Source organism: Symphalangus syndactylus, chromosome 20, assembly GCF_028878055.3.
Source record: "Symphalangus syndactylus isolate Jambi chromosome 20, NHGRI_mSymSyn1-v2.1_pri, whole genome shotgun sequence".
Taxonomy (NCBI): domain Eukaryota; kingdom Metazoa; phylum Chordata; class Mammalia; order Primates; family Hylobatidae; genus Symphalangus; species Symphalangus syndactylus.
The window spans coordinates 44,500,421-44,524,518 of NC_072442.2; the positions used below are offsets into that span (position 1 = coordinate 44,500,421).

The following is a 24,098-nucleotide window of genomic DNA, read 5'->3' on the forward strand; positions in this document are numbered from 1 at the left end:
TTAGTTCTGTGCAATCTTGTCACGGGTAAATTTGGGGATTCACCACAGTCAAGATAAAGCACAGCTCTGTGACCACAAGTCTTTCTCCTGTTGCCCACCTCCTTCCCTCCTTTTCCCTCTCTCCCACAACTAACCCCTGGCAACTACTCATCTAATCTCCATTTCTGTCATTTTTTTTTTTCCACTTCAAAATTGTTACATAAATGCGGCCAGGTGTGGTGGCTCACTCATGTAATCCCAGCACTTTGGGAAGCCGAGGAAGGCAGATCACTTGAGGTCAGGAGTTCGAGACCAGCCTGGCCAACATGGTGAAACCCTGTCTCTACTAAAAATACAAAAATTAGCTAGGCATGGTGGTGCACACCTGTAATCCCAGCTACTTGGGAAGCTAAGGCAAGAGAATCGCTTGAACTCAGGAGGCAGAAGTTGCAGTGAGTTGAGATCGCACCGCTGTGTTCCAGCCTGGGTGACAGAGTGAGACTGTCTCCAAAAAAAAAAAAAGTTATATAAATGGAATCAATTACTGTGTAGCCTTTGGGGATTTTTTTTTTCACTCAGCATTATTTCCATTATTCAAGTTGTACATATCAGTAACATGTTCCTTTTTCTTTTTTTTGGCTGAGTAGTATTCCACAAAGTTAAAAAAAAAAACTTTAGAGTTATTTCTAGAAGTGAATGCTGTGTCTGAGGGAGTGTGAAGAGTTTGGTGGGTCTGATGAGGGTATTGCAGGGCTGTTTTCCAGAAAACTCAGCCCAGTCCCCGCCCTCACCCGCAAAATAGAGGCTCCCATAGGCGGCACTTTGATGAGGCTGCCGTAACTAAGTACCACAAACTGGGTGGCATAAACAACAGAAGTCGTCTCACAGAGCTGGAGGTTAGGAGTGCAAGTTCAAGACATTGGCAGAGTTGGTTCCTTCGAGGACAGTGAGAAAGTCCTTTTACCTGCCTTCTGCTGGCTGCTGACAAGCTTTGGCATTCACTGGCTTGCAGAAGTGTCACCCCCAATCCCTGCCTTCATCTTCACATGGTGTTCTGTGTTTGAATTTTCCCTTTTTTCTAAGGATGTCAGGCATATTAGATTAGGCCCAGCCTAATGACCTCATCTTAACGAATTATATCTGTAATAGCCCTATTTCCAAATAAGGTCACATTCTCAGGTACTGCGACTTAGGACTTCAATATATGCATTTGGGAGGAATGCAGTTCAACCCATAAACAAGACGGTCAACACTGGGTTTGGGCTGTTCATTTTTTTTTTCTTTTTTTGAGACAGTCTCGCTCTGTCGCCCAGGTGGGAGTGCAGTGGTGTGATCTTGGCTCATGTAACCTCCACCTCCTGGGTTCAAGCAATTCTCCTGCCTCACCCTCCCAAGTAGCTGGGACTACAGACTCCTGCCACCACACCCGGCTAATTTTTGCTTTTTTTTTTTTTTTTTTTTTGTAGAGATGGGGTTTCGCCATGTTGGCCAGGCTGGTCTTGAACTCCTGATCTCAGGTGTTCCCACAATCCCACAAAGTGCTGGGATTGCAGGCAGGAGCCACCGCACCCAGCTGATTTTTTTAAACATTGAATTTAATAGTTGAACCTTAATTTCTAGAACAGCTGCTTTTCCATGTGATTATTTACTAGCTTCTGTTTCTATCGAGTTGCTTCTTCCCATGTTCACTTGCCAAACATTTAATAAAGCAAGGGGGACATGCACTCCCTCTCCAGGAGCTCGCATACCATGGAAGAAATAATTTCTGCATCCAAACAACTCCACTACCAGATGGAAGGTGATCAATGCCACTGAAAATAAGGTTCAGATGCTTTTTTCTAAAAAAACTTTATTTTTTTTCTGGAGCACTTTCAGGTTCACAGCAAAACTGAGTGGATGGTACAGAGATTTCTCACTTACGTCCTGTGCCCACACATGTACAGCTGCCCCTGTTATCAATATCCCCCCACCAGAGTGGTGCATTTGCTATGGTTAATGAGCCTACATGACACATCATTATCACCTGAAGTCCATGGTTTACATCACAGCACTGGTGTTGTACATCCTATGGCTTTGGGCAAATGTATAATGACATACATCTACCATTATAGTATCATACAGATGGGCAGTATTTTCATTGTCCAAAAAAACTATGTGCTCTGCCTATTCATACTTCCCCGACTTTCCCTAACCCCTGGCAACCACTGATCTTTTTACTGTACCTTTATTTTTGCCTTTTCCAGGATGTCATAGAGTTGGAATATACCCATACATAGTCTTTTCAGATTGGCTTCTTTAACTTAGTAATATTCATTTGGGGTTCCTCCATGTCTTTTCATGGCATGAACAGCTTATTTTTTTTTAGCACTGAGTAATACGCCATCGTCTTGATGTATCACAGTTTATCTAGTCACCTACTGTCATCTACTGAAGGACATCTTGGTTGCTTGCAAGTTCTGGCAATTATTAATAAAGGTGGTATAAACATTTTGTACAGGTTTTTTGTTTTGTTTTGTTTTAAGACGGAGTCTCACTCTGTCTCTCAGGCTGGAGTGCAGTGCCGTGATCTCAGCTTACTGTAACCTCCGCCTCCTGGGTTCAAGTGATTCTCCTGCCTCAGCCTCCCGAGTAGGTGGGATTACAGGTGAGCATCACCACGCCTGGCTAATTTTTGTATTTTTAGTAGAGAAGGGGTTTCCCCATGTTGGCCAGGATGGTCTCGAACTCCTAACCTCAAGTGATCTGCCCACCTCAGCCTCCCAAAGCGTTGGGATTACAGGCATGAGCCACAATGCCCAGCTGTGTGCAGGTTTTTATATGAACATTAAGTTTTCAGATCATTTGAACAAATATCAAGGAGCATGACTGCTGGATTGTGCAATAAAAGTATGTGTAGTTTTGCAAGAAACTAAACTGCAAACTGTCCTCCAAAGTGTCTGTACCATTTTGCATTCCACACTGAAACAAAGAGTTCTTGTTGTTCCACATCCTCACCAGATGCATTTTTTCAAAAGGACAATTTTCTTATTGGCCTTCAAAGGATAGAACAATCTCTTTCCCCTGGGGAGGATCTGGGATCCTTATGGTAAGATGTGGCATTTGGACCAGACTTTGAATGACAGGCCAAATTTGGAAAGTATATTATGCTCCTTTGACTCCTTGGGATCATAGAATCTTTGACCTGGAAGGAATCTCAAAGGTCATCTGGTTTCATTCTCTACTAGGCTGGACGAGGCCCCTATCTCTAATTAATGGAAACTGAGGATTCTCCTTATTGGCTGCATTTTAAAACAGATTTTGCTCCCACTGGTAGGTGGTAAAAAGGAAATATCTGGATTGGGAGGGCAAACTTCTGCTTTTAGGCAGTAGCCTGCATTGAGGGACGTCCAAATCACCTTGTCTTTATTTACACATCCATACACAATGGAATGCTATGTAGCTGTTAAGATGAAGGGGGTAGAACAATAAAAACAATAGCCATAATATAAGCTAAGCAAAACAAACAGCAAAGCAGAGATATCTCTGTATATACAGATGTATGCACATGCATGTGCTTATATATGCTTGACATTTTCCTTTAAGGATATGATGCTTATGGGGAGAGAGATTGAAGGAGCAAGTGACTCACTTTTCCGTGTAAGCCTTTTGCATTGTTTAAGTGTATTACTATGCACATATAGTATTATTTTTAATGAAAATTTTTTTAAAATTATACTTAAAAAATTTTACCTGTTTTATATTTTAGTGCTCTGCCTTAAGATTTTGTGTAGAACCCTAAAGATTATGTTGTCAGAGGCTTGACAAATAGTAAGCGAGTCCAATTGCTTCATGTGATAGAGGGAATGGGAACCTTGAGAGGCTTTCTCTGCCCAGACTTCTGTCTGGGAGAAAAGGCACCCACTTTCTCTAAGGTTTTTTATTCAAAGGAACATAGCACCAATAGTGGAATTTAAGGCATCTGGGGGAAGGGGATATGTTTAGGGACTGTTCATTTGCAGGATCACTCAAATCTCAAAATGCCACCCAGTCATCACGTGAGGCTACCTTGAGATGAACACCCTAGTCCCCTGCTTTCTTAGAAGCACAAATCTTACCTCCTTCATTCAGGACCATTAGGGCCATTCTACCTAAGAATATTCCTACCAGAACATTTCTGGTACTGGAGAGGTGTTCATCAATATCAACTGCATAAACAGTGCCAACATGGAACCTATAACTAGCTCAGAACGGCTATGTTTTAGATGATTATTTTTAAAAAGTTAGAAACAGCAAATATAAAAGCTAAGCCCAAACAAAAAAAGCTAAGCATAAAAACGTAAAAGAAAATCAACTGTGATAAGAAGGACAAAAAAACAATACCTTTGTAATGTAAGACATTTATTTTGGCTAAAGTTTTGGTGTTTTAACACTGATTTGTGATACAATGGACATTAAACTTCCTTTAAAAAAGAAAAAAACAATTTGGTAGCTCTCCCTTTTCTGTCCAGAAAATTCACTCTTTCACAATCAAATTACCCTAAAATTTGGCGGAGTTAAGAGGCAAAAAAAGTTAAGCTTCCAACCAATCTGTTCTCTCAACCTGAAATGTGTTCTATTTCCAATTGGGATAAAACCTTGACTTGCAAGGACCATCACGGTTAGCCCTTCAGTGATTCCTGACACCAGTTCTGTGAAAAAGAAAATTTCCTGCGAGACAAGCTCATGTCTTCATATTGAAGATCAGTGCTTTTTTTTTTTTTTTCTTTAAAACAGTAGCATCTTAACTTGTGGCACAAAAGGCACCAACATTCCCTTTCCGAACCATCCGTCACCATGGGTGGAAGGCAGCGCCACCTGCTGGCCATCATTATGACTCACATACCCATAATTTCTTTGTGGTGCTGAATTCCAAGTGGGGATTATTAGAGACCCCTCAGAGTCAAAAGGGACCTTAGAGGTCTTCTAGATGAGTCCCTTCACTTGTAGGTGGTGGTTTCTGGATAACTCAGAGTGGCAGGGACACAGACCAGCCTGTGGAAAGGTATACTGCTTTAAGATTGAGAAGAAAACCATTTGGCGCTCTAATTTTGCCTGGATGGTGCTCTGTCAGTCAAAGAAAGGGAACAGGTCTGGGGAGGGGGTAAGGGCACCCTGAGTTCCTGTTCCATCACTTCCCAGGAAGTAGAAGGCTGTCCAGGAACAGCTCCCATCCACAACTGGGCATGTGTTGGCTCTTACACAAGAGACTTTTATTTTACTTGAAGAACTAAGAGCTAAATCTCATTAAGTAAATACGGGGTTTTGGGGGTGAAGGACTATCAAGAAATCCCAAGTTATCAGCATAAAAGTAGTCCCAAAGTAAAGGCAGTAATTCTCCCAATGGCCTTTTCTCCCTCATGCCCCCACAGAGACTTTCGAGAGGTCCTAGTTAGCCAGCCACACCAACCTGCTGTGTTCACGTAAGTAGCTGTGACCACTGCCTGGGCATGGGAGGGAAGCCCCAGCCCCAGCTCCCTAGCCTTTTCCAGGAGCAGAGCAGAGAGCTCTACTTAGGGATGCTACATCCCACCTGGAGAAAGAGCTGCACATTCTAGCCTATGAGGGACCCACCCTTTTTACTTGCTTCTCCGGGGCTGGATCGAGGGCATGTGCAGTACACCTGGAAATCCCAGGGAGCCCCCTTCTTTTGAAAGAGTATTGTATGAAAGAATCCAGCTTCAGGGAGCAGCAAACCCAAAATCTTGCCCAGTTCCACCTTATACAGCTGGACAACCCTGGGGGCCAGGCCCTTAATCATTCTGAACCTCAGTTCGTTTTTTAAAAAAGGTCACAATACAATAACAAGCTCTACTAACTTTATAGGGTTATTGTGAGGTTCAAGTTAGATTAAGTTGGAAGGCTACCTGGAAGCTGTGCAGTGAGGTACCCAGTTTAGAGGATGGCCATTTCACTTAGGTGGGTTTATCTGGACACCTTTCTCACTATCTAGAGAAGAAGACACATACTGGTTGCTCAGGGCTGCTGTGGTCACAGAGAAAAGCGGACAGCAAGTGACCAGGCTGTGACCATACAGCAGGGCTGCTCCTGTATGATCAGAGACCTTCACAGCCAGGAGTGAGGCCTTACGCCACACCTGCTTCTCCGTGTCCCAGCCAGGAGCTCCTGGCCAACTCTGAAAAAGGCACATTCCCTACCTTGGCATATTAACACTGCCTGAATTTAAATGTAAAACTGAGTTGTAAATAGTCAACAAAAGTCCCTGATATTTCTTTCATTTTAGGTAAGACTCCTTCACAAGGCCTTGCAAGCAATCCTACCATGAATTCAGTCTTCTGGGAGCGTGATACACCCACCAGAACAATGCCCTATATCTATTTGGTGCTCAAAAAGTGTTTAATTTCTTAAACTTTTATCAGACACCTATGTGCAAGGTGCGGGGGGCATGGCTGAGGAACTTCTCTTTGCCCAGAGTGACCCTGAAGATAAATAGCATCACAATCACTTTCCATAACAACAATAATGTAAAATCCTAACGAGACTGTGTTTAAAACAAAACTCTTATATTCTGGCAAATGTGCATACGCATGTGAGGGCTAGTGCATTCCAATATCATCCTTTGAAAGTCTTTTGAAAGGTTTATCGTGTTTGGTTTTTTTTGCTCTACCACCAGTAAAGGATCCATTTGGACACTCCGCCATGTCTCATGTCTGCCTGGCTGAGTCACTTCAGGGATCCCGTGCTGGCTGGCACCAAAGAGCTGTAAGAGCCACTTGCAATGGGCAGGGTGTGTGCCTGGGACCTTTCACTTCCCTGCTCATCTTCTGGCCGCGTTTCTGAGAGGCACACCCCCCACACACACCCATGCACACACGCTGTAATTAGCCAACTTCCTCCTTCTGTTCTTGGAATAGCAACCGAGACAAAAAGCAGTTAGCACGAGTGGCTTGGGCTTGCCAACACTATAATTCAGGACAAAACCCTTGTAATTCTCCAAATGGTGGGGTTTTTAAATAGGCTGGACTTCAATGCCCTGTTTTCTAAAAAAGAAAAAAAAAAAAAAAAGCATGCCCAAGGCATCGCTCTTCTCAAAAACGAAGTGACTGAGATAAGGTCGAAGGGAAATATCCCAGAGCAGCAGATGCTGAACTCAAGGCTTCCAAAGATTCACATTTTGAAAACTCTATGGATTTAGGAGGGTTCCCCAGGTTTGCCCACACAAGGCCTCTTTGTGTAGGGACCATTTATCCTAAGGAAATCATCCAAATGCAGCCTTGCTGTGGGAATCTCCATCCACTAATAACTGACGGACACCCCCGCCCCAGCTTCGGACCTCAAGACGTGAGAGGGCTGCCTATGCACAGGGTGTGGAAGCCTGTGGGGACAGTGGGGGGCACAGACATGGTGGGGAGAGTGGCCTGCATTTGCATAGGTCCTTTACTAGGGCTCAAGGTGTTGAGGCCCCCACTCAAGAGAGGATTCGGGAGTTGGGGAAGGGAGGTCATGAGGGACCTCTGTGAGCATCCTAGGCCTTACGCTTCCACACACCTCCCGCCCTGGGCCATCGGGAAGCATGCAGGCCACAGGCCTTCCCCCTCTGAGCCCCCCTCTCAGAGAAAAGACATCATAAGTTACAGAAACAGGACAAGTGGGGAGCAAGGACGCTCCCCTTGGCAAGCTTCTTTATGTGCTCCCCAGGGTGGGGAAAGTGGCCCAGGACTGTGTTGGGACAGACTTGTAGACAAGTGCCTTGTGATACTGGGAGCAGGTTACAGTGTGTTTCCTAAACATGGCAGCTCGGGACACCTTTGCCCACGGCCTCCCCCGCGGACCTCTCGAGCAGAGGCAGTGGGGGTGCCCTAGGGTTTCAACTTCCCCTCCTTGGCTAGTCTGTCATTGAGCTGGCAGAGCTGGGCCAGGAAGCCATCGTTGGGGCCAATCTCACGGTTCTGCCTCACGATGCTCAGGGCAGACTTGACATCCATCTTCTGCCGCATCATGAGGTAGGCGATAACTAGCGTTGGGGAGCGGCTGTAACCTTCCCGGCAGTGGACGAGCACCCGGCCTGTAAGAAACAAGGGAAACGCGGTGAGCTGGGGGCGTCCCATCACACCGTGGCGTTGGTCAGGACTCTTTTGTGAAGTGCCACTTAAAAGCACGATGTCACGCCACTGTGTGCCCGCCAGAATGGCTAAAATGAAAAGGATGGAAAACCCAAGTGCTGGTGAAGATATGGGGCAACTGGAACTCTTCTGCGTGGCTGGGGGAGGTGGGGCGTGAATCGGCACAACCACTTTGGAAAGCTGTGCGGTATCTCCTCAAGCTGAACACGTGCATCCCCTCTGGCCCAGCAATCCCACTCCCAGGCCCAGGCCCGAGAGAGATATGCATTCACATTCATGAACCTGGGCCAGAATGTTCATAGGCAGCACTGTACATCATGGCCCGCAGTTAGAAACCCCCAAAAGCCCATCCACAGTAGAAAGGATAAATACAAAGAATGACCAGCCTGCCACTTAGCAGAAGCAACACGGAGGCAGCACACAGATATGAGGTGGATGAGCCCACAGAGTAGGAAAGCGGGCAAAACCCATCTGTGCTGGCAGAAGCCTGCAAGGGGCTGGGCACGGTGGCTCACGCCTGTAATCCCAGCATTTTGGGAGGCCAAGGCAAGTGGATCACAAGGTCAGGAGTTCGGGACCAGACTGGCTAACATAGTGAAACCCCGTCTCTACTAAAGATACAAAAAAATAGCTGGGTGTGGTGGCGTGAGCCTATAATCCCAACTACTCAGGAGGCTGAGGCCAGAGAATTGCTTGAACCTGGGAGGCAGAGGTTGCGGTGAGCTGAGATTGTGCCATTGCACTCCAGCCTGAGTGACAGAGTGAGACTCTGTCTCAAAAAAAAAGAAAAAAAAAAGCCTGCATGGCAGAGGCTCTGGGAGCTGGGGATGGGGGTGGTGGAGCATAGAGACTGGGGGTGCTTTCCAGGGTGCTGGTAGTGTTTTGTTTCTCTTTTTTTTTTGGAAATGGAGTTTCGTTCTTGTTGCCCAGGCTGGAGTGCAGTGGCGCAATCTTAGCTCACTTCAACCTCCGCCTCCCGGGTTCAAGCAATTCTCCTGCCTCAGCCTCCCGAGTAGCTGGGACTACAGGCGCCCGCCACCATGCCCGGCTAATTTTTTTGTATCTTTTAGTAGAGATGGGGTTATTTTAATATAGTGTGTGTGTGCGTGTATATATATATATATATGTGTGTGTGTATATATATAGACACCATCTCTCAATATCCACAGGGGAGATTGGTTCCAGAACCTCCTGCAGATACCCAAATCCACAGATGCTCAAGTCCCTGATTATAAAATGACATCATATATGCAAATAACCTCTGCACAGCACATCCTCCCCTATACTTTAAATCATCTCCAGATGACTTACGATACCCAAGACAATGTAAACATTTATTAGACTATATCATCTAGAGAATAATGACAAGAAAAAAAGTCTGTACCTGTTCAGTACAGACATAACATCTTTTTATGTTGTTTTTAATATTTTTCAGACTGCAGTTAGTTGAATCCACAGATGTGGAACCCACGGATATGGAGGACCGACTGTATATTCTATTGGTTCTGTTTTTTCTAGAGAATCCTGACCAATACACTGGTTATTAACTCATGATCCACCTAACCTCAAGGTGCCTCAGTTTTCTTATCTGGCCAATAGTACCCATTGCACAAGGTGGTTAGAAGATTAAAGGAGACGACACATGAATCCTATAGGTTAGCACCTGGCACCCATGTGCACTCAAAAAATGTTACCCAATACTGGGCATCCTCTGGTGGCACCTAGTACACCCTCAACTACAGCAGCCCTGGTCCTGTGTCATTGCCAGACATGCACAGATCGACTTTCCTCTCCCAGAGGACGAATTCTTTAAGAGCAAGAAATGGCCAGGCATGGTGGCTCACACCTATAATCCCAGCACGTTGGGAGGTCGAGGTGGGCGGATCCCCTGAGGTAAGGAGTTCGAGACCATCCTGGCCAACATGGCGAAACCCCGTCTCTACTAAAAATACAAAAATTAGCTGGGCATGGTGGCTCACGCCTGTAATCCCAGCTACTCAGAAGGCTTAGGCAGCAGAATCACTTGAACCCGGGAGGTGGAGGTTGCAGTGAGCCGAGATTGAGCCACTGCACTCCAGCCTGGGTAACAAGAGCGAGACTCTGTCTCAAAAAAAAAAAAGGCAAGAAATGTGGGGCATTGATTTTTGGATGCGTTACAATCTCTAGCATACACTATGTGCTCAATAAATATTTGCTGGCTAGCTGAGTGAATTATTACCTACTAACACCTCTATAAGGCCATTGTTTGGCAAGGAATCTGCTAGCCCAGAGCCCAACAGAGTCTCTTCTGCTCCCAACACCCTGCCCCCAAAACACCACTCTATTTTCCCAATGCCTTCCAAATTAGGAAGCAGGAGTCCTCCACTTTCTTGCCCATTCACCCTCCGGCCTGTATGCCCGAAATATTCAGAGTGGGGCTTCCCCTGCCCCACCCTAGGAATGAGACCCTCTGCAGAGCAGCCACCTCACCATCTAGAACATACTCTGCATGCCCAGTGCACACAGAGCCTACTGGGAAAGGGGCCAGTTCAACCTCCCATTCCTCTAGGCTCAGCCCAGATGCCACCTCCTCCATGAAGCCTCTCTTTGTTTTCCCAGCTGGGAGTGACTGCTCCCTCTTGAGCACCCTCAGCCATCCCACCCAGCTCTCAGTGATGGGTCCCTGGGCCCCACACACTGTCGGAGGCCAGCGTGTTTCTGTTGACTCACTTGGCCACTCATTCTTAGAAGCATTTATACTTGGTATTAGAGCCCATGGAATTCTTCATCACTTGCTCATTAATCATTTGCAGTGTACCTACTATGTGCCTGATGCTACATCAGGTGCTAAGGAGACAGACAAGGAACAAAGTGGACCCAGCCTGAGGGCAGGCTTCATGGAAGAGAGGACACCATGCCAAGGGCAAGGTAGAGTTTGCCAGAGGAAGGGGCAGGGAGAGGCAGAGAGAACTTTTCAGCCTGAAGACCCAGCACACCTGGACTGAGACAGGTCAAAAAAAGGGCATGTTCCTAGTTGTTTGGAAAGAGAAAACAAAGTCAGAGAGCTTGAAATTCCCTGAATGAATAACCAATTGATATTACATGAGAACAACAAAATCCTTCCCCTTCGCCCAGCCTATGTCTACACAGGGTGAGGAACTCAGTACAGCTGGAGTGGAGGGGGTGAGCAGGGTCGGGGGGTGACAGTGACCAGGAAGGACCATGAGGGGCCTGTCAGCAAAGTCTGTAGATACTCCCACAGTAAAGCTTCTCTCTGAGCCCTGATCGTGCACTGTCCAGTGGTCTAGAAACTTCTGTTTACTGGAAATCATTCAGACGGTGAGCCTGCTGGGCCCAAGAATCGTCAGTGTAGTAGAGCCAAGCCTGTTCACACCTCATGGGGGTCCCCTCCACTGGGAGGGTTTGGGGTGGGGAGGGAGGAAGAGGTAAAGGGAGGAGCTGAAACAGCTAAAAGCAGAAAGGGAGAAAGGGCAAGTGGCCCAGCCTGCTCAGCTGATGTCTGCTTTGTGGCCTTCTAGGGTTTCTTGCTGGAATGCCTTGGTGACTGTCAGCGCCTTGGTAGTTCTCCTTCAGTCTTACCTTATATTTGGGGGCTACAGGAAGTGTTTTGTAAGTGGCTGGAAGATTTGGCCGGGGGGTGCTGTGGTTTGCTGACTGCCAACCTAAGCCGACCACAGCTACCCCTTTTCCCCTTGCCAGGCAGTCACGTGAATCTCTAGCCAATGAGATGTGAGGGGTGTTTCTGGGAAATGTTTTACTTGTTCTTAAAGAGAGAGACCGGGAATGGTGGCACGTGCTTGTAGTCCCAGCTACTCAGGAGGCTGAGGTGAGAGGATTGCTTGAGCCCAGGAGTTGGAGACCAGTCTAGACAACATAGCAAGACCCTGTCTCTTTAAAAAAGAGAGAGAGAGAGTGGCCAGGCACGGTGGCTCATGCCTGTAATCCCAGCACTTTGGGAGGCCGAGGCAGGTGGATCACCTGAGGTCGGGAGTTTGAGACCAGCCTGACCAACATGGTGAAACCCCATCTCTACTAAAAATACAAAATTAGCCAGGCGTGGTGGTGCATGCCAGTAATCCCAGCTACTTGGGAGGCTGAGGCAGAGGAATTGCTTGAACCTGGGAGGTGGAGGTTGCGGTGAGCCAAGATCGCGCCACTGCACTCCAGCCTGGGCAACAAGAGTGAAACTCCATCTCGAAAAACAAAAAAAAGAGAGAGAGAGAGAAGAGGAAAAAAAGTGGGAAGAGACAGCTGCAGTGCCTCATCTGCTGTACTTTGTCCTGCTTGGATGTGGTAACCGGATCCCATCTTGGGACCATGACGGGAGCACCCAACACTGAGGTGGCAGAAGAGAGAAAGGGAAAGGGCCTGGTCCAGATGCCACCATGGAGCTGCTGAATCAAGTAGTCCCTGAATCAACCAGCCCCCATGCTCCTTCACCTCAGGACTTCTTGCCACGCACATTAACACATTAACACATCTTCCTCATCGTTACAGCTGTTTGAATGAGGGATGTGTAAGCAACTGGAAACCAACCTCCAGCCAAAGGGCAATCAAATGCAAGGACCCTGGGGCTGCCATGGTGTGAATGAGTTGCACATCCTGTGACACATGGGGCCACTTGACAGGCAGCCAGGTGAGCAGAGAGCGACCTATAGCTCTGTCATTCACCCCAGAAGATGGGAAACAAGGGGGTTTCCAAGAAGAGACCTGTTGTGGGCCTGTTTTCCAGAGGGACAGTCCGGTCAGAGCTGCCTCCCATCTTTTCCTGGCGGGAGGTCCCTTACCATTCTTTTGAGCCAAAGCCTGGTCAATGAAGTCGGCAGCCCTTTCAAAGTAAGCGCTGAGGTTGAACTCCTGTGTGTCGTTGGCCTTGATGCCCAGGTACGTGATGCCGGAGTCCTTGTAGAAGTTGGCATTGGTGTTGACGTGCATGAAGGACCTGCCCTCAGCCGCGTTCAGCACATGGGTGATGCCTATTTTCTGCAGCTTGGGGATATCCTGAGCCACAGACCTGGACAGGAGACAGTGGTGGGGATGATTAACCAACCAAATGGCAGCCCCAGGGGGAGGAAGATAGAGAAGGATTTAAGCCTCTTGGCAAAGCAAGGAAACCCTCCATGCTCTGGCCCCTGCCAGCTTCTCCTGCCTCATCTTATGACCTCTTCCCTCATTCTGCCCATATCGAATTGCCAGCAGCTTCCCCAGATAGACTGGTGGTTTCATAGCCATGCTGTCCCCTCTGTCTGGAATGCTCTTTCCCACCTTCTCTGGAGAAATGCGCCCTCTCATCTTTCACACCCTCCGCAGTGTTTGTCTCCCCTCCATTCCATTTGGCCCCATGCTCCCTAAGCTGTGGTGGGGGTGTACATAGCCAACTGGTTACAAATGGGCTCTGGAACCAGACTAACTGGGTCTGCATCCAGCCCAGGTACTAGCCAGGCAACCTTAAGCAAGCCATTTAACCTTTCTGTGCCTCAGTTTCCCTCTCTGTAAAATGGGGATAACAGTGCCTTCTCCTTGAGGTTGTTATGAGTATTAAATGGGCTATTCCGTTGACAGAGCCGGACATGGTAGTGAGCACTATGATTCTAATGCTTCATTGTGCTTCTGTGTTTAGACATCCAGGCTGTGAGCTCCTTGAGAGAGGAACCGTGTCTGCTTTAAGTCTGTTTCCCCACCATCTGCTATAGTACCTGCTACATAGTAGGTGCTGAAGACATAAGCGGTGAATGAGTGCAGAAGAATAAATTTGTCACGTGCCAGGCAGCCCCCTCCCTGCCCCCGGAGGGATCCTACCTGCCACATTCCACTGGCTACGTTTCCAAAGCTCTTTTGGGTGATTTAGTACTTGGGGAGTAAGTGGCCCCAACAGAACTATGGGAGGTTACAAAATAATTGATCTAAGGCCGGGTGTGGTGGCTCACACCTGTAATCCCAGCACTCTGGGAGGCCGAGGTAGGTGGATCACCTGAGGTCGGGAGTTCGGGACCAGCCTGGCCAACGTGCTGAAACCCCATCTCTACTAAAAATACAAAAGTTAGCCAGGTGTGGTGGTACATGCCTGTAATCCCAGCTACTCGGGAGGCTGAGACAGGAGAATCACTTGAACCCGGGAGGTGGAGGTTGCAGTGTGCTGACATTGTGCCATTGCACTCTAGCCTGGGTGACAGAGTGAGACTCCATCTCGAACAATAAAATAAAATAAAAAAAAATAAAAATAATAATTGGTCTGAATGGTGAAAAGGCCCCTTTATTTCATCTCACAAAACATCCCAGTCCAAATGGCAGTTTATACTTTACAAAATGCCACCTCCTATGTGATCTTGTTTGCCCACTGCGAGCAGCCCTGTGAGGAACAAGGATGGCAATATCCCTCCTTAACAGAGCTTGAACTCAGGCCCAACAGGATGGGCAGAGGGATGGGCACAGGCCCCGTGTGCTGCTGGTGGCAGATCTGGGAGAAGACCTCCTTTCTCCCGACATCCAGCCCTGCTCTATCTTCCACCTCACTCTGCCCCTCATGCCCACATCTGCTGCAAAACCCCCAAGGCCTGGCACATGTGGCTCACACAGGCTCTGGCTCTGCCTTGTGAGGACGTGGCTGCAGCTCTGATTTTGTTAAGGGGATGGAGCCCAAGTCCTCTTGGTGCTTGGTGCTCACTGATCCTCCCTGTTGAGGAACCCCCACACCCCTGGCCAAGTCAAGGTCAGAGGTGCTTAGAGGGCAAGGGATGTATTTTCTACAGTGGCCATCAGCAATTGCCACTCTGGCTACACCAGACATGTACAACCTTGGTTTCCACTTGGGAGGTGATGACAGCTGAAAGGCCAAGCTGCCCAAGCAAGCGGGATTCCTGAGGCTAACAAGGCCTGCTTGCTGCTTGGGGCGAGAGGAAGGGTGTCTCTAGAGCTTTGCAATTCCTGAAGCCTTTGGCTGACACTGTGGGACTCTGTTTATTCCTGCTTAGGACACCGCACAAGACTGTGAAGCAGTGGCTGATAGAAAAAAACACTTTGAAGAGTCACTCCCATTCATCTCCCTTCTCTAATACTTTTTTTTTTTTTTGAGATGGAGCTTCGCTGTTGTTGCCCAGCTGGAGTGCAATGGTGCGATCTTGGCTCACTGCAACCTCCACCTCCTGGGTTCAAATGATCCTCCTGTCTCAGCCTCCCGAGTAGCTAGGATTACAGGTGCCAGCCACCATGCCCAGCTAATTTTTGTATTTTTAGTAGAGACAGGGTTTCACCATGTTGGTCAGGCTGGTCTCGAACTGCTGACCTCAGGTGATCCACCTGCCTCGGTCTCCCAAAGTGCTGGGATTACAGGCGTGAGCCACCGCGCCAGACCTCTAATACTATTAATAATTCAACATTCAAAAAATTTACTATTATCATTATTACTATCTCTACTATGAATGAACATTGTACAGTGCCTAACGTAAAGTAAGTGCTCAGACTGGTGAATGAATGATGGAATGGATGCGAACTGTCCCCATGAGGCTGGGGCCTGATGGACCCCTTCTAGTTCCACGATGACCCCCATTTCCGTGGCAGTCCTTGGCAGGCTAAACAGCAGGTCATAGCGGAGGTCAGGAAATACATACATGAACAAGACATTGACCCTGTCCTTGTAGTCCCTCACACACTCTGAGCCACCATTTCCTCCTCTGTAAAATGGGAAGAGGGTTAGTTTTGAGTTTTCAACATGCCATCCTTGGGCTGAGCCATGAAGGTTAGGATTTTGGTAACTGGGTCCTCAGAGTCTCTTGAAAATCCAACCTGAGCCTTTCCAAGGCTGTACAGGCATGCTAATCTATTCTTTCTTGTGGCTCCTATTTCACATCTCAGAATGTTAACACTGGTTCTCTCCTGCTGATTAGACATTCTTACTAGAAAAAAAATTTTTTAATTTAAATTAAAAAAAAATTTCTTACTGGCCGGGTGCGGTGGCTCACGCCTGTAATCCCAGCACTTTTGGAGGCCGAGGCGGGCGGATCACCAGGTCAGGAGTTTGAGACCAGCCTGGCCAAGAGACCAGCCTGGCCAATATGGTGAAACCCCGTCTCTACTAAAAATACAAAAATTAGCCAGGCGTGGTGGCGGGCGCCTGTAATCCCAGCTACTCGAGAGGCTAAGGCAGGAGAATTGCTGGAACCCAGGAGGCAGAGGTTGCAGTGAGCCGAGATTTCGCCTTTGCACTCCAGCCTGGGTGACAGAGCCTGGGGGTGAAAGGTCAAGAGCCTTTCTAGGTGGTGGCTCAGGTCCTTAGGGGGGGATTATCACTGGACCGTTCTAGAATCTCCTGTAAATGAAACCACATCTGGAAGGTGGAGGCCTGGAAATCCCGGCCCAGCTCCCCGGACTCGCTCGTTTGGGGTGTTTAGTTTCCCTGATCCGGGACTGCCGGGCCGGGAAAATTCCATGCCCGAATTGTGACGTCGGCCCGTTGCCATGGCGGCGAAGGCAGACATTCCGCGGTGACCTCACTGCAGAACCAGGCAGCTGTCACATGACGCGCGGGCAGGAGACCGGCCGGGCGACCGAGGGCCACCTGTTAAGTGAACATGGTGGCCCCGACCCCGCCCAAGGCCAAGCCCCAAGCGGGTGGCGGCTGAGGACCCGGGCAGGCGCCCCCCGGGCTCGGTGCACCCCGCCACGGGAAGGCCGCGCCCGGCCAGGCAGGGTTCCAGTTCCTTGGCCCCACGCGCGGGGGTAGGCGTCGACTCCAGCCCCCTCCCAAGCCCCCGCTGCGGCTCCCGGAGGGGCGATAGCGCCCGGGCTCCCCCAACCCAAGACTCGCGACACCCCGACCCCAGCCTCGGGTGGGCGGGGCGTCCCGAGAGGGACTGCGGGGCCGGGCTCGCGAAGGGGACTCACGCGTTGCCCACGTAGATCCGCGGGGTGACCTCGTTGCAGGGCTGGCTTGGGAGGCTGTAGCAGCCGCTGCCGTCCGAGAGCAGGTCGTTGAGATCCTGCACCGAGAGCTCGAACGAGCCCGACATGGCGGCGGCGGGGCCCTGCACGCCCGGCAGGAGCAAACGAGGCGGAGAGCGGCGAGTCAGCTGGGCGGGGGCTCGCGCCGGGAGCCGCCCCGTCCCGCCCCTGGGGCGGGCCCGCCGGGTTCCGGGAGCTGCGGAGCGCGGGCGCCGTGACGCTGGGGCCCCGCGCGCCACTCCTGGGCGCGTCCCGGAGGGAAGACGCCACAGCCCTAGAGTCTCACGGGTCGTCGCCCCATCCCGGTCCGGGTTCGGCTCGTGAGCGGCTCCCTGCTGTGGAGGCAGCACCCGGACGCTTGACAGAATCCCCGCCCCAGCCCAGCCCTGCTGGATCAGAGTGGACGTTTTACGGACCCCAGGAGGTCCCTACGAAGGTCAAAGTCTGAGAAGCCCTACTCTGGGGCGCATCTGCTTTCAACATTCATTGAGAGTCATCGTCGTGCTTAAAAGCAGGCAGGTTTGGAATTCTGAGGAATTACTTAACCTGAGCCTGTTTGCAGAAAAAAAAAAAAAAAAAAGAGGGATAGTAATAGTACCTAATTCTAGGGTTGCTGGAAGGGTTAAATGTGACATTCAAAGACGGCACCCAGCACTGCATGGTGAGCACTCAATAAGTGTTGGTCCTTCATCAACAAATGCGTTGAGCACCCAGTGGGTGCTATACCCTGTGCTGGGGTGGAGATAAATCAGACTTCTGCAGCCCTTCCTGGAGCAGATGCCAGCCCACCATAAGCCACTCAGCATTTCCTGAACTCCCACTAAGTACAAAAGATAGTCTCTGTACTGGAGGAAAGCCGCCCTCCCCTACTGCCATGAAAAACTGGAAAAACTCCCTTCCTGCAAAAGGGCAAATTTGGCCTTGAATTCAGGAACCCCACATCCTGAGCCCAGCCCTGCAACCAACTTGGTTCTTGAGTAACATTGCTGCTGCTGTGGTCTTCAGTTTCCTCATTTGCAAAAGGAATTGGATCAGATTATCATTAGGGTCGACTTTCTCCTCCCCCAAAACTTGTGGTCTTGCACCTTCAGGGGAGCTATTGCAGTGGAGACTACTTAGCTGATAGCCCAAGATGTGTAAACAAGGCTGGAATTTCTGTATCCCTCACCCCACCCCGTGCCTGCCCACCCCTCCCAGTGCACCACTTCTTTCCTTCTGGTGTTGGCTGGCAGCATCTGCATTCTAAGCAGGGGGGAGAGCTTTCAAGTTCCTTGACCTTCATCTTGACTTGAGCCTAGGTTAGCATTAAAAACAAGCCCAGAGGCAGCCAGCCATGCTCTGCTGCTCCTACTCCCTTCCCGGGACCTGTCCCTGATGTCATAACTGGGTAACTATGACAGCTTGTCATGGGGACAGCTAGGCACCTCACAGAGGAGTCTGGGTACCTCATTTCTGAAGTGAGACTAGGAAGAGAAGATGAAGAATTCCCTGGATTATCTGGCCTACCCTGTTATCGTCTCTAATCACAGGCAAAGCACAACCTTCAGAAAGAAACTGGACTTTGGCCACTACGTATCTCACAAGAATAGAATACAAATAGGTATGTGGGCAGTTTGGGCTGGACACTGCTATTAGGGATTTTGGAATGGTATGCCATAAAGAGATCGACAGTAAACCAGACCAGGTCACAGCTTTGGGATGATATGGCCTTATCTGCTGAGTTTGGGGAAGAGGGCATTAGCACCAATAACAAAATGTATCTTCCACCAGGGAGTTCACTGGATGGAAATACTCCTTTAAACTCTTTAAAGCCGAAGTATGTTAGAAAGAGGATAAGACTTCAGAAGCCAATAGACAGGCTAATAATATTGGAAAAAGATTGGAAGAGAGGCTTTTTCATTAGATTAAAAGGCCATTTATCTCTGTAAATTTTACTTTCACTATTCTTTTGTTTCTGCTCAAAACTCTCCAGAGATGTTCATTTGATAAATCAAACCAAACTTCCTGAGTCGCATTAAGGTCCTAATTCGAAATTGTTCATTAGTCAAGGACATTGTCTAGTGCTGGTTTTCTGAGGCCGCTACTGGAATTCCTGTGATGTAACATTGTTCCCTTTTATCCCCCTTCTCTAGTGAAGCCTGCTGTTGATACCAAACCTCCAGTGGCGCACACACATCACATTTTAAAATTGAGCAAACTACAGGTATTTGTTCTTGCTGCTTGCAGATGTGCAGATGTATTTTATTGACTTCCAGTCTGTTTCCTAAAGAGGTTCAATTTCCCAGAGCCTTCTAAATACCCATCTACTCAAAGATTTGTTAATACTCCTCCTCCCCACATGTCACCCCCAGTCTTTTTTTTTTTTTTTTTTTTTTGCCCCGAGACAGAGTCTCACTCTGTTGCCCAGGCTGGAGTGCAGTGGCACAATCTTGGCTCACTGCAACCTCCACCTCCCAGATTCAAGCAATTCTCCTGCCTCAGCCTCCGGAATAGCTGGGATTACAGGCATGTGGCACCACGCCCAGCTAATTTTTCATATTTTTAGTAGAGACAGGAGTTCACTGTATTGGCCAGGTTGGTCTTAGTCTCCTGACCTCATGATCCGCCTGCCTCCGCCTCCCAAAGTGCTGGGATTACAGGCGTGAGCCACTGCGCCCGCCCCCCCAGTCTTTTAAGTTCTGCTCCCAGTCTCCACTGTGGCCCTCAATGCACCCCTTTCCCACGATCTCAGAGGAGGGGGACACTAAGTCATTGTGTGTTGGGGCAGTGCACTGATGGTGTCACCATGGTGAGGTGTGGTTTCTTACCAGGGTGAACAAAAGAAAATCAACAAAATCGAGTATGAAAACAAGCAACTGTGTCAGAAAATCGCAAATGCCCATCGAGGCCCTGCCAAGGTGGATTGCTGGAATGAATATTTTTCTAAGAGGTAATGTTCTTTGTCCTCATTTCAGTTTTGAAAAGTCAAAATTGACTTTCCTCTTGGGTTTTAGTGTGAGGTTTTCCCAAGTCAGAGGAGTAGTTAAGGGAAGTTATCTTGAGGGGGAACCAAACAGACCATGTTACACAGAATGAAAACTTTAAAAATGGGGACCTTTCTCTAGCATTAAAGAGCTTTTATTTCATCTAAGAGACTTTTATTTCATCTAAGAGACTTTTCAGAGTTCTATTCAGTGTGTCACAAGAATGCACTGCCCACTTTTATAAAATGGTGGCCATGTGTCTTAGTCCACTATAGGGTGTAATAGCAAAATGCTATAAACTGGTGGCTTATAAACAACAAAAATTTGTTTCTCATAGTTCTAGAGGCAAGGAAGTCCAAAGATCAAGGTGCCAGTAAATTTGGCATCTGATGAGGGCCTGCTTCATAGACAGCCATCTTTTCACTGTAACCTCACGGGGCAGAAGGAGCAAGGGGGTTCTCTCAGGCATCTTTCATAAGGACACTAATTCCGTTAGGGTGACCTAATCAGTTCTCAAAGGCCCACCCCCAATACAATCACCTTAGTGGTTAGGATTTGAACATAAGAATTTTGGGGGACACAGGCATCTGTTCCATAGCACCATGGCTGGGGCTATGATGTGACATTCTTAAAATCAGTTCCAGAAATCTTTCCTGAGCAACTACTATGTGCTAGGTACCAGGAATAATAAAGATGAAATGAGATGTATATTTCCTTATCTCAAAGAACTCAAGGTCTTGTGGGGGAGATATTTATGGAAATAATGACAGTGCAGTGTGGTTAGGGATACAAAAGAAGCGCATGCAAGAGAAAGAATTTGGTGGGGGGAGGAGATGGTCAAGATGCCATTTCTATATCCTGGTATATTCTGGTATAAATTGAAAGCTGAGAGGAGTGAGGTGACCCAAAACTTGTCACCAGCCATTTGTGATTTATCCACAGGGAGACCTTCCCCCAACCAGAAGTTCTCAATCCTGGTTTTACATTATAATCCTTGGGGAATTTTAACAAAATGCCAGTGTGCACGGTTCACCTCAGATCAATGAAGCAGAATCTTCTCATGGGCAACAGGGTTGAGGACCACTGATATAAACCTGCGAATGCTGTGCATGTTTCCCGGAGTGCAGTGCAGACCAACAGGCTGCCCCAGGGACCTGTGGGCTCAGCAGGACAGTTTACTCCCTGCCCTTAGACAGTCTGGCATTTATGATCTCATGACTTCATCTCCCCCACTCGTCAAGATGAACATTTCCTTCTTCACCCATCTCGGGGTTTTGTGTTTTTCAGCTTAAACAGAGAAGCAAGGAACCGCGAGCTAGTGAGAATCACCATGGAAAACCAGGGCATTCTGAAGAGGCTTGTTGATCGCAAACCCTACTATGACCGCAGGGCATCTGAGATAGACTGGCAGGCACGTGGGCACTCATGTTATACTCCCAGACACACACAGAGTTTGTCCGTGTTCAGCCTAGAGAGAGTCTCAGAAAGATCCCTAAACAGCTAGAGTCAGATCACATGAAATGTAACAATCGTTAAAAGAAAAACCATCCAAAGCAAACAAAGCTAACAGGCACAAACCATCAAACAAGCAGCTAAAACAGCTTGGTAGCAAAGCTATTATGTGTCAGTTTCATAACATAACAATTATATGTCAGTTTCAGAAAAATAATCTAGTAGCATCTTCCCTCACCCCTTAATTCATTAAGAAAGGCTGAATGTACAGGGATGAAGGGTATAAGATTCAGTCAGTATGCGGTTTGTTTGCTTCGTTTAGGAATGACCCTTAAAAAGGCTGGGGGAGGGGAAACCATCTGTGGTGTTTTAAAAAACCTCCACTTACTGACTTTGGTTTTTAAATCTTTTCTAAGTCATCCCTAGGATTTAGCACTTCAGTAATAGCACCAATGCCCTGGCATTGACATAAACCAATTTTTTTCCTTCAAGAATTCAAGGCGCTATATCAGAAATACCACGAGATATCTTCTCTCCCAAAATGAATAGGTATGTCTCTCTTACTATCAAACATTGTGACCACAGCTGATACCAAAGCCCTGAGAATCCCATAAATGGTGAATGAGGGGCCCAGTTAAGGAGATGGACTTTGCTCTTCTCATATAATACTGACTAGTCCTCCATTCAGGAAACTTGGGGCTCTCTGACTTTATTTCTCTTCTCCATACAAGAAGGAAATAACATTGTCTTTTGTCATCATCTTTGAGGCTTTGTGGGAGTCCAAGGGGAAGTGATTTGTTCCAGTAAGACATAAACTGGAAGACCTGTGGCTTTAAAGTTGCGCCAAAGTTACATTCCAGGTCTCTGTCAGTAATCAAAAGTACCGGCAGGTTGTCATTTTGTATTATTTAACATTATTAGTAACGACTAAGTGGCTTCCCCCACCCAAGGGAGAAGGATAAATGGACACTCAGGCGTTCCAAAGAATAGTTCCGTATAATTGATGTGTCTCCTTCTCTCTTCTCCACTGAATACAAGGTTACTCACCATGGAAAAGATACAAGAGAAGGCCCTAGGATTTCTTGGCTGCTTAGAATCTCAAGACACTCCTGAGTGGCTGAATGCTCAATCTTCAGATGCTTCAATAAAGCTTGGAACACAAAATGCGTAAGTTACATTTAGGGGACCCAAAGGCTTTACGTTCTCATTCCAAAATGGGGCAGGCAGAAGGAAAGATGCAATGAGCATTTTTATTTGGGGCCATGAAAAGAAGTTTTAACGAGAGAAAGAGAGAGAGAAATCTGAGAGAACTCTTTAAAACATACACCATCATCACCATTCCACGGAAGAAGAACAGCTGGGGTGAGATCATCCAGCCACGAGTACAGCACTGTCAAAATGGAAAACAAACTCACATGACAACATCACGCTTCAGAAAACACAAGGAACAAATGCCGTTAGTTCTCTGTGAATACACACAATCGGAAAAGAATGCCTCATTGAAGTTTCCATGGACTCTGTTCACTTATAGGGAGCAGCAGCAGTGAAAATGCCTCAAAACATACGGTGAGACAATGTTGCAGGCCTGCTACGACTGGTCATGCTGGTTTTCAGCCCAACTATATTAGTCAGCATTTGCCAAAGAGACAGACTCAATAGGAGAGACAGCGAGAAAGAGAGAGAGAGAGAGAGAGAGGATTTATCTGGGGGAATTGGCTCACAAGATCATGGAAGTTGAAGTCCCACCACAGGCCATCTGCAAGCTGGAGACCCTGGTGGAGCAGGGCAGACAAACCCCAAAGTGGGGCTTAGCCTGCGAGGGTTCTTGGCTTCACCCAGGAAAGAATTTAAGGGTGAGCCAGTGGTAGGGTAGAAGAAGACAGTTTTATTGAAGCAGCAGTGTTACAGCTCTGGCAGTGTTACAGCTCCATGACTGCTCCTGCAGAACAGGGCTACCCCAAAGGCAGAGAGTTTTGCATTCATAGTTATACGTACTTTTAATTACATGTAGATTAAGGGGCGGTTTGTGCAGAAATTCTAGGGAAGGAGTAGTAAATTTTTTTTTTTTTTTTGAGATGGAGTCTCACTCTGTCACCCAGGCTGGAGTGCAATGGCACAATCTCAGCTCACTGCAACCTCCGCCTCCTGTGTTTGAGTGATTCTCCTGCCTCAGCCTCCCAAGTAGCTGAGACTACAGGCACACACCACCATGCCCAGCTAATTTTTGTATTTTTAGTAGAGGTGAGGTTTCACCATATTGGCCCGGCTGGTCTTGAACTCCTGACCTCGTGATCCACCTGCCTCCGCCTCTCAAAGTGCTGGGATTACAGGTGTGAGCCACCATGTCCGGCCTATAGGAAAGGGTAGTAATTTTTGGGTCCTTGGGTCATTGCCCTGGAAAGGGGTGGTAACTCCTAGGTGTTGCCATGGTAATGGTAAACTGACATGGCACACTAGTGGGAGTGTCTTATGGAAAGCTGCTTCCACCCCTTTCTTGTTTTATCTAGTCCTCAGTTGGATCCTGTGTCCAAGCCCCGCCTCTGGAGTCAAGGCCTGCCTCCCACCTCACTAGGATGCTGGTAGCATGGCTTGGTCCAAGCCCAAAAACCTCAGAACCAAGAAGAAGGTGGTGTAACTCTCAGTTCCAGGCCAAAGGCTGAGAACCCAC

The 24,098-nt window shown here is 48.0% G+C and overlaps 2 protein-coding genes across 2 annotated transcripts; one reads left to right on the forward strand and one right to left on the reverse strand.

Annotated features, from left to right (window-relative positions):
• Positions 1 to 4,339: 4,339 nt before the first annotated feature.
• DUSP3 (dual specificity phosphatase 3) lies at positions 4,340 to 17,180 on the reverse strand. The gene is made up of 3 exons (XM_055256200.2): positions 16,959 to 17,180; positions 12,866 to 13,092; positions 4,340 to 8,020 (listed from the first exon to the last, which is right to left on the reverse strand). The coding sequence occupies exons 1-3, from the start codon at positions 17,081 to 17,083 to the stop codon at positions 7,815 to 7,817; spliced, it is 558 nt and encodes a 185-aa protein (XP_055112175.1). The 5' UTR covers positions 17,084 to 17,180; the 3' UTR covers positions 4,340 to 7,814.
• Positions 17,181 to 17,682: 502 nt separating this feature from the next.
• CFAP97D1 (CFAP97 domain containing 1) lies at positions 17,683 to 22,922 on the forward strand. The gene is made up of 6 exons (XM_055256201.2): positions 17,683 to 18,615; positions 19,148 to 19,218; positions 19,826 to 19,944; positions 21,266 to 21,389; positions 21,923 to 21,979; positions 22,469 to 22,922. The coding sequence occupies exons 1-5, from the start codon at positions 18,492 to 18,494 to the stop codon at positions 21,977 to 21,979; spliced, it is 495 nt and encodes a 164-aa protein (XP_055112176.1). The 5' UTR covers positions 17,683 to 18,491; the 3' UTR covers positions 22,469 to 22,922.
• Positions 22,923 to 24,098: the final 1,176 nt, after the last annotated feature.

Excerpts from the sequence above, each read along its gene's own strand:
- CFAP97D1 (XM_055256201.2), top strand. The coding sequence starts at position 18,492 with ATGAAGAATTCCCTGGATTATCTGGCCTACCCTGTTATCGTCTCTAAT. Across the intron at positions 19,219-19,825 it reads TAAAATTGAGCAAACTACAG|GGTGAACAAAAGAAAATCAA; the intron begins GTATTTGTTCTT and ends GTTTCTTACCAG. Across the intron at positions 19,945-21,265 it reads AATGAATATTTTTCTAAGAG|CTTAAACAGAGAAGCAAGGA; the intron begins GTAATGTTCTTT and ends TGTGTTTTTCAG.
- DUSP3 (XM_055256200.2), bottom strand. The coding sequence starts at position 17,083 with ATGTCGGGCTCGTTCGAGCTCTCGGTGCAGGATCTCAACGACCTGCTC. Across the intron at positions 13,093-16,958 it reads CGGATCTACGTGGGCAACGC|GTCTGTGGCTCAGGATATCC; the intron begins GTGAGTCCCCTT and ends TCTCCTGTCCAG. Across the intron at positions 8,021-12,865 it reads GGCTTTGGCTCAAAAGAATG|GCCGGGTGCTCGTCCACTGC; the intron begins GTAAGGGACCTC and ends TGTTTCTTACAG.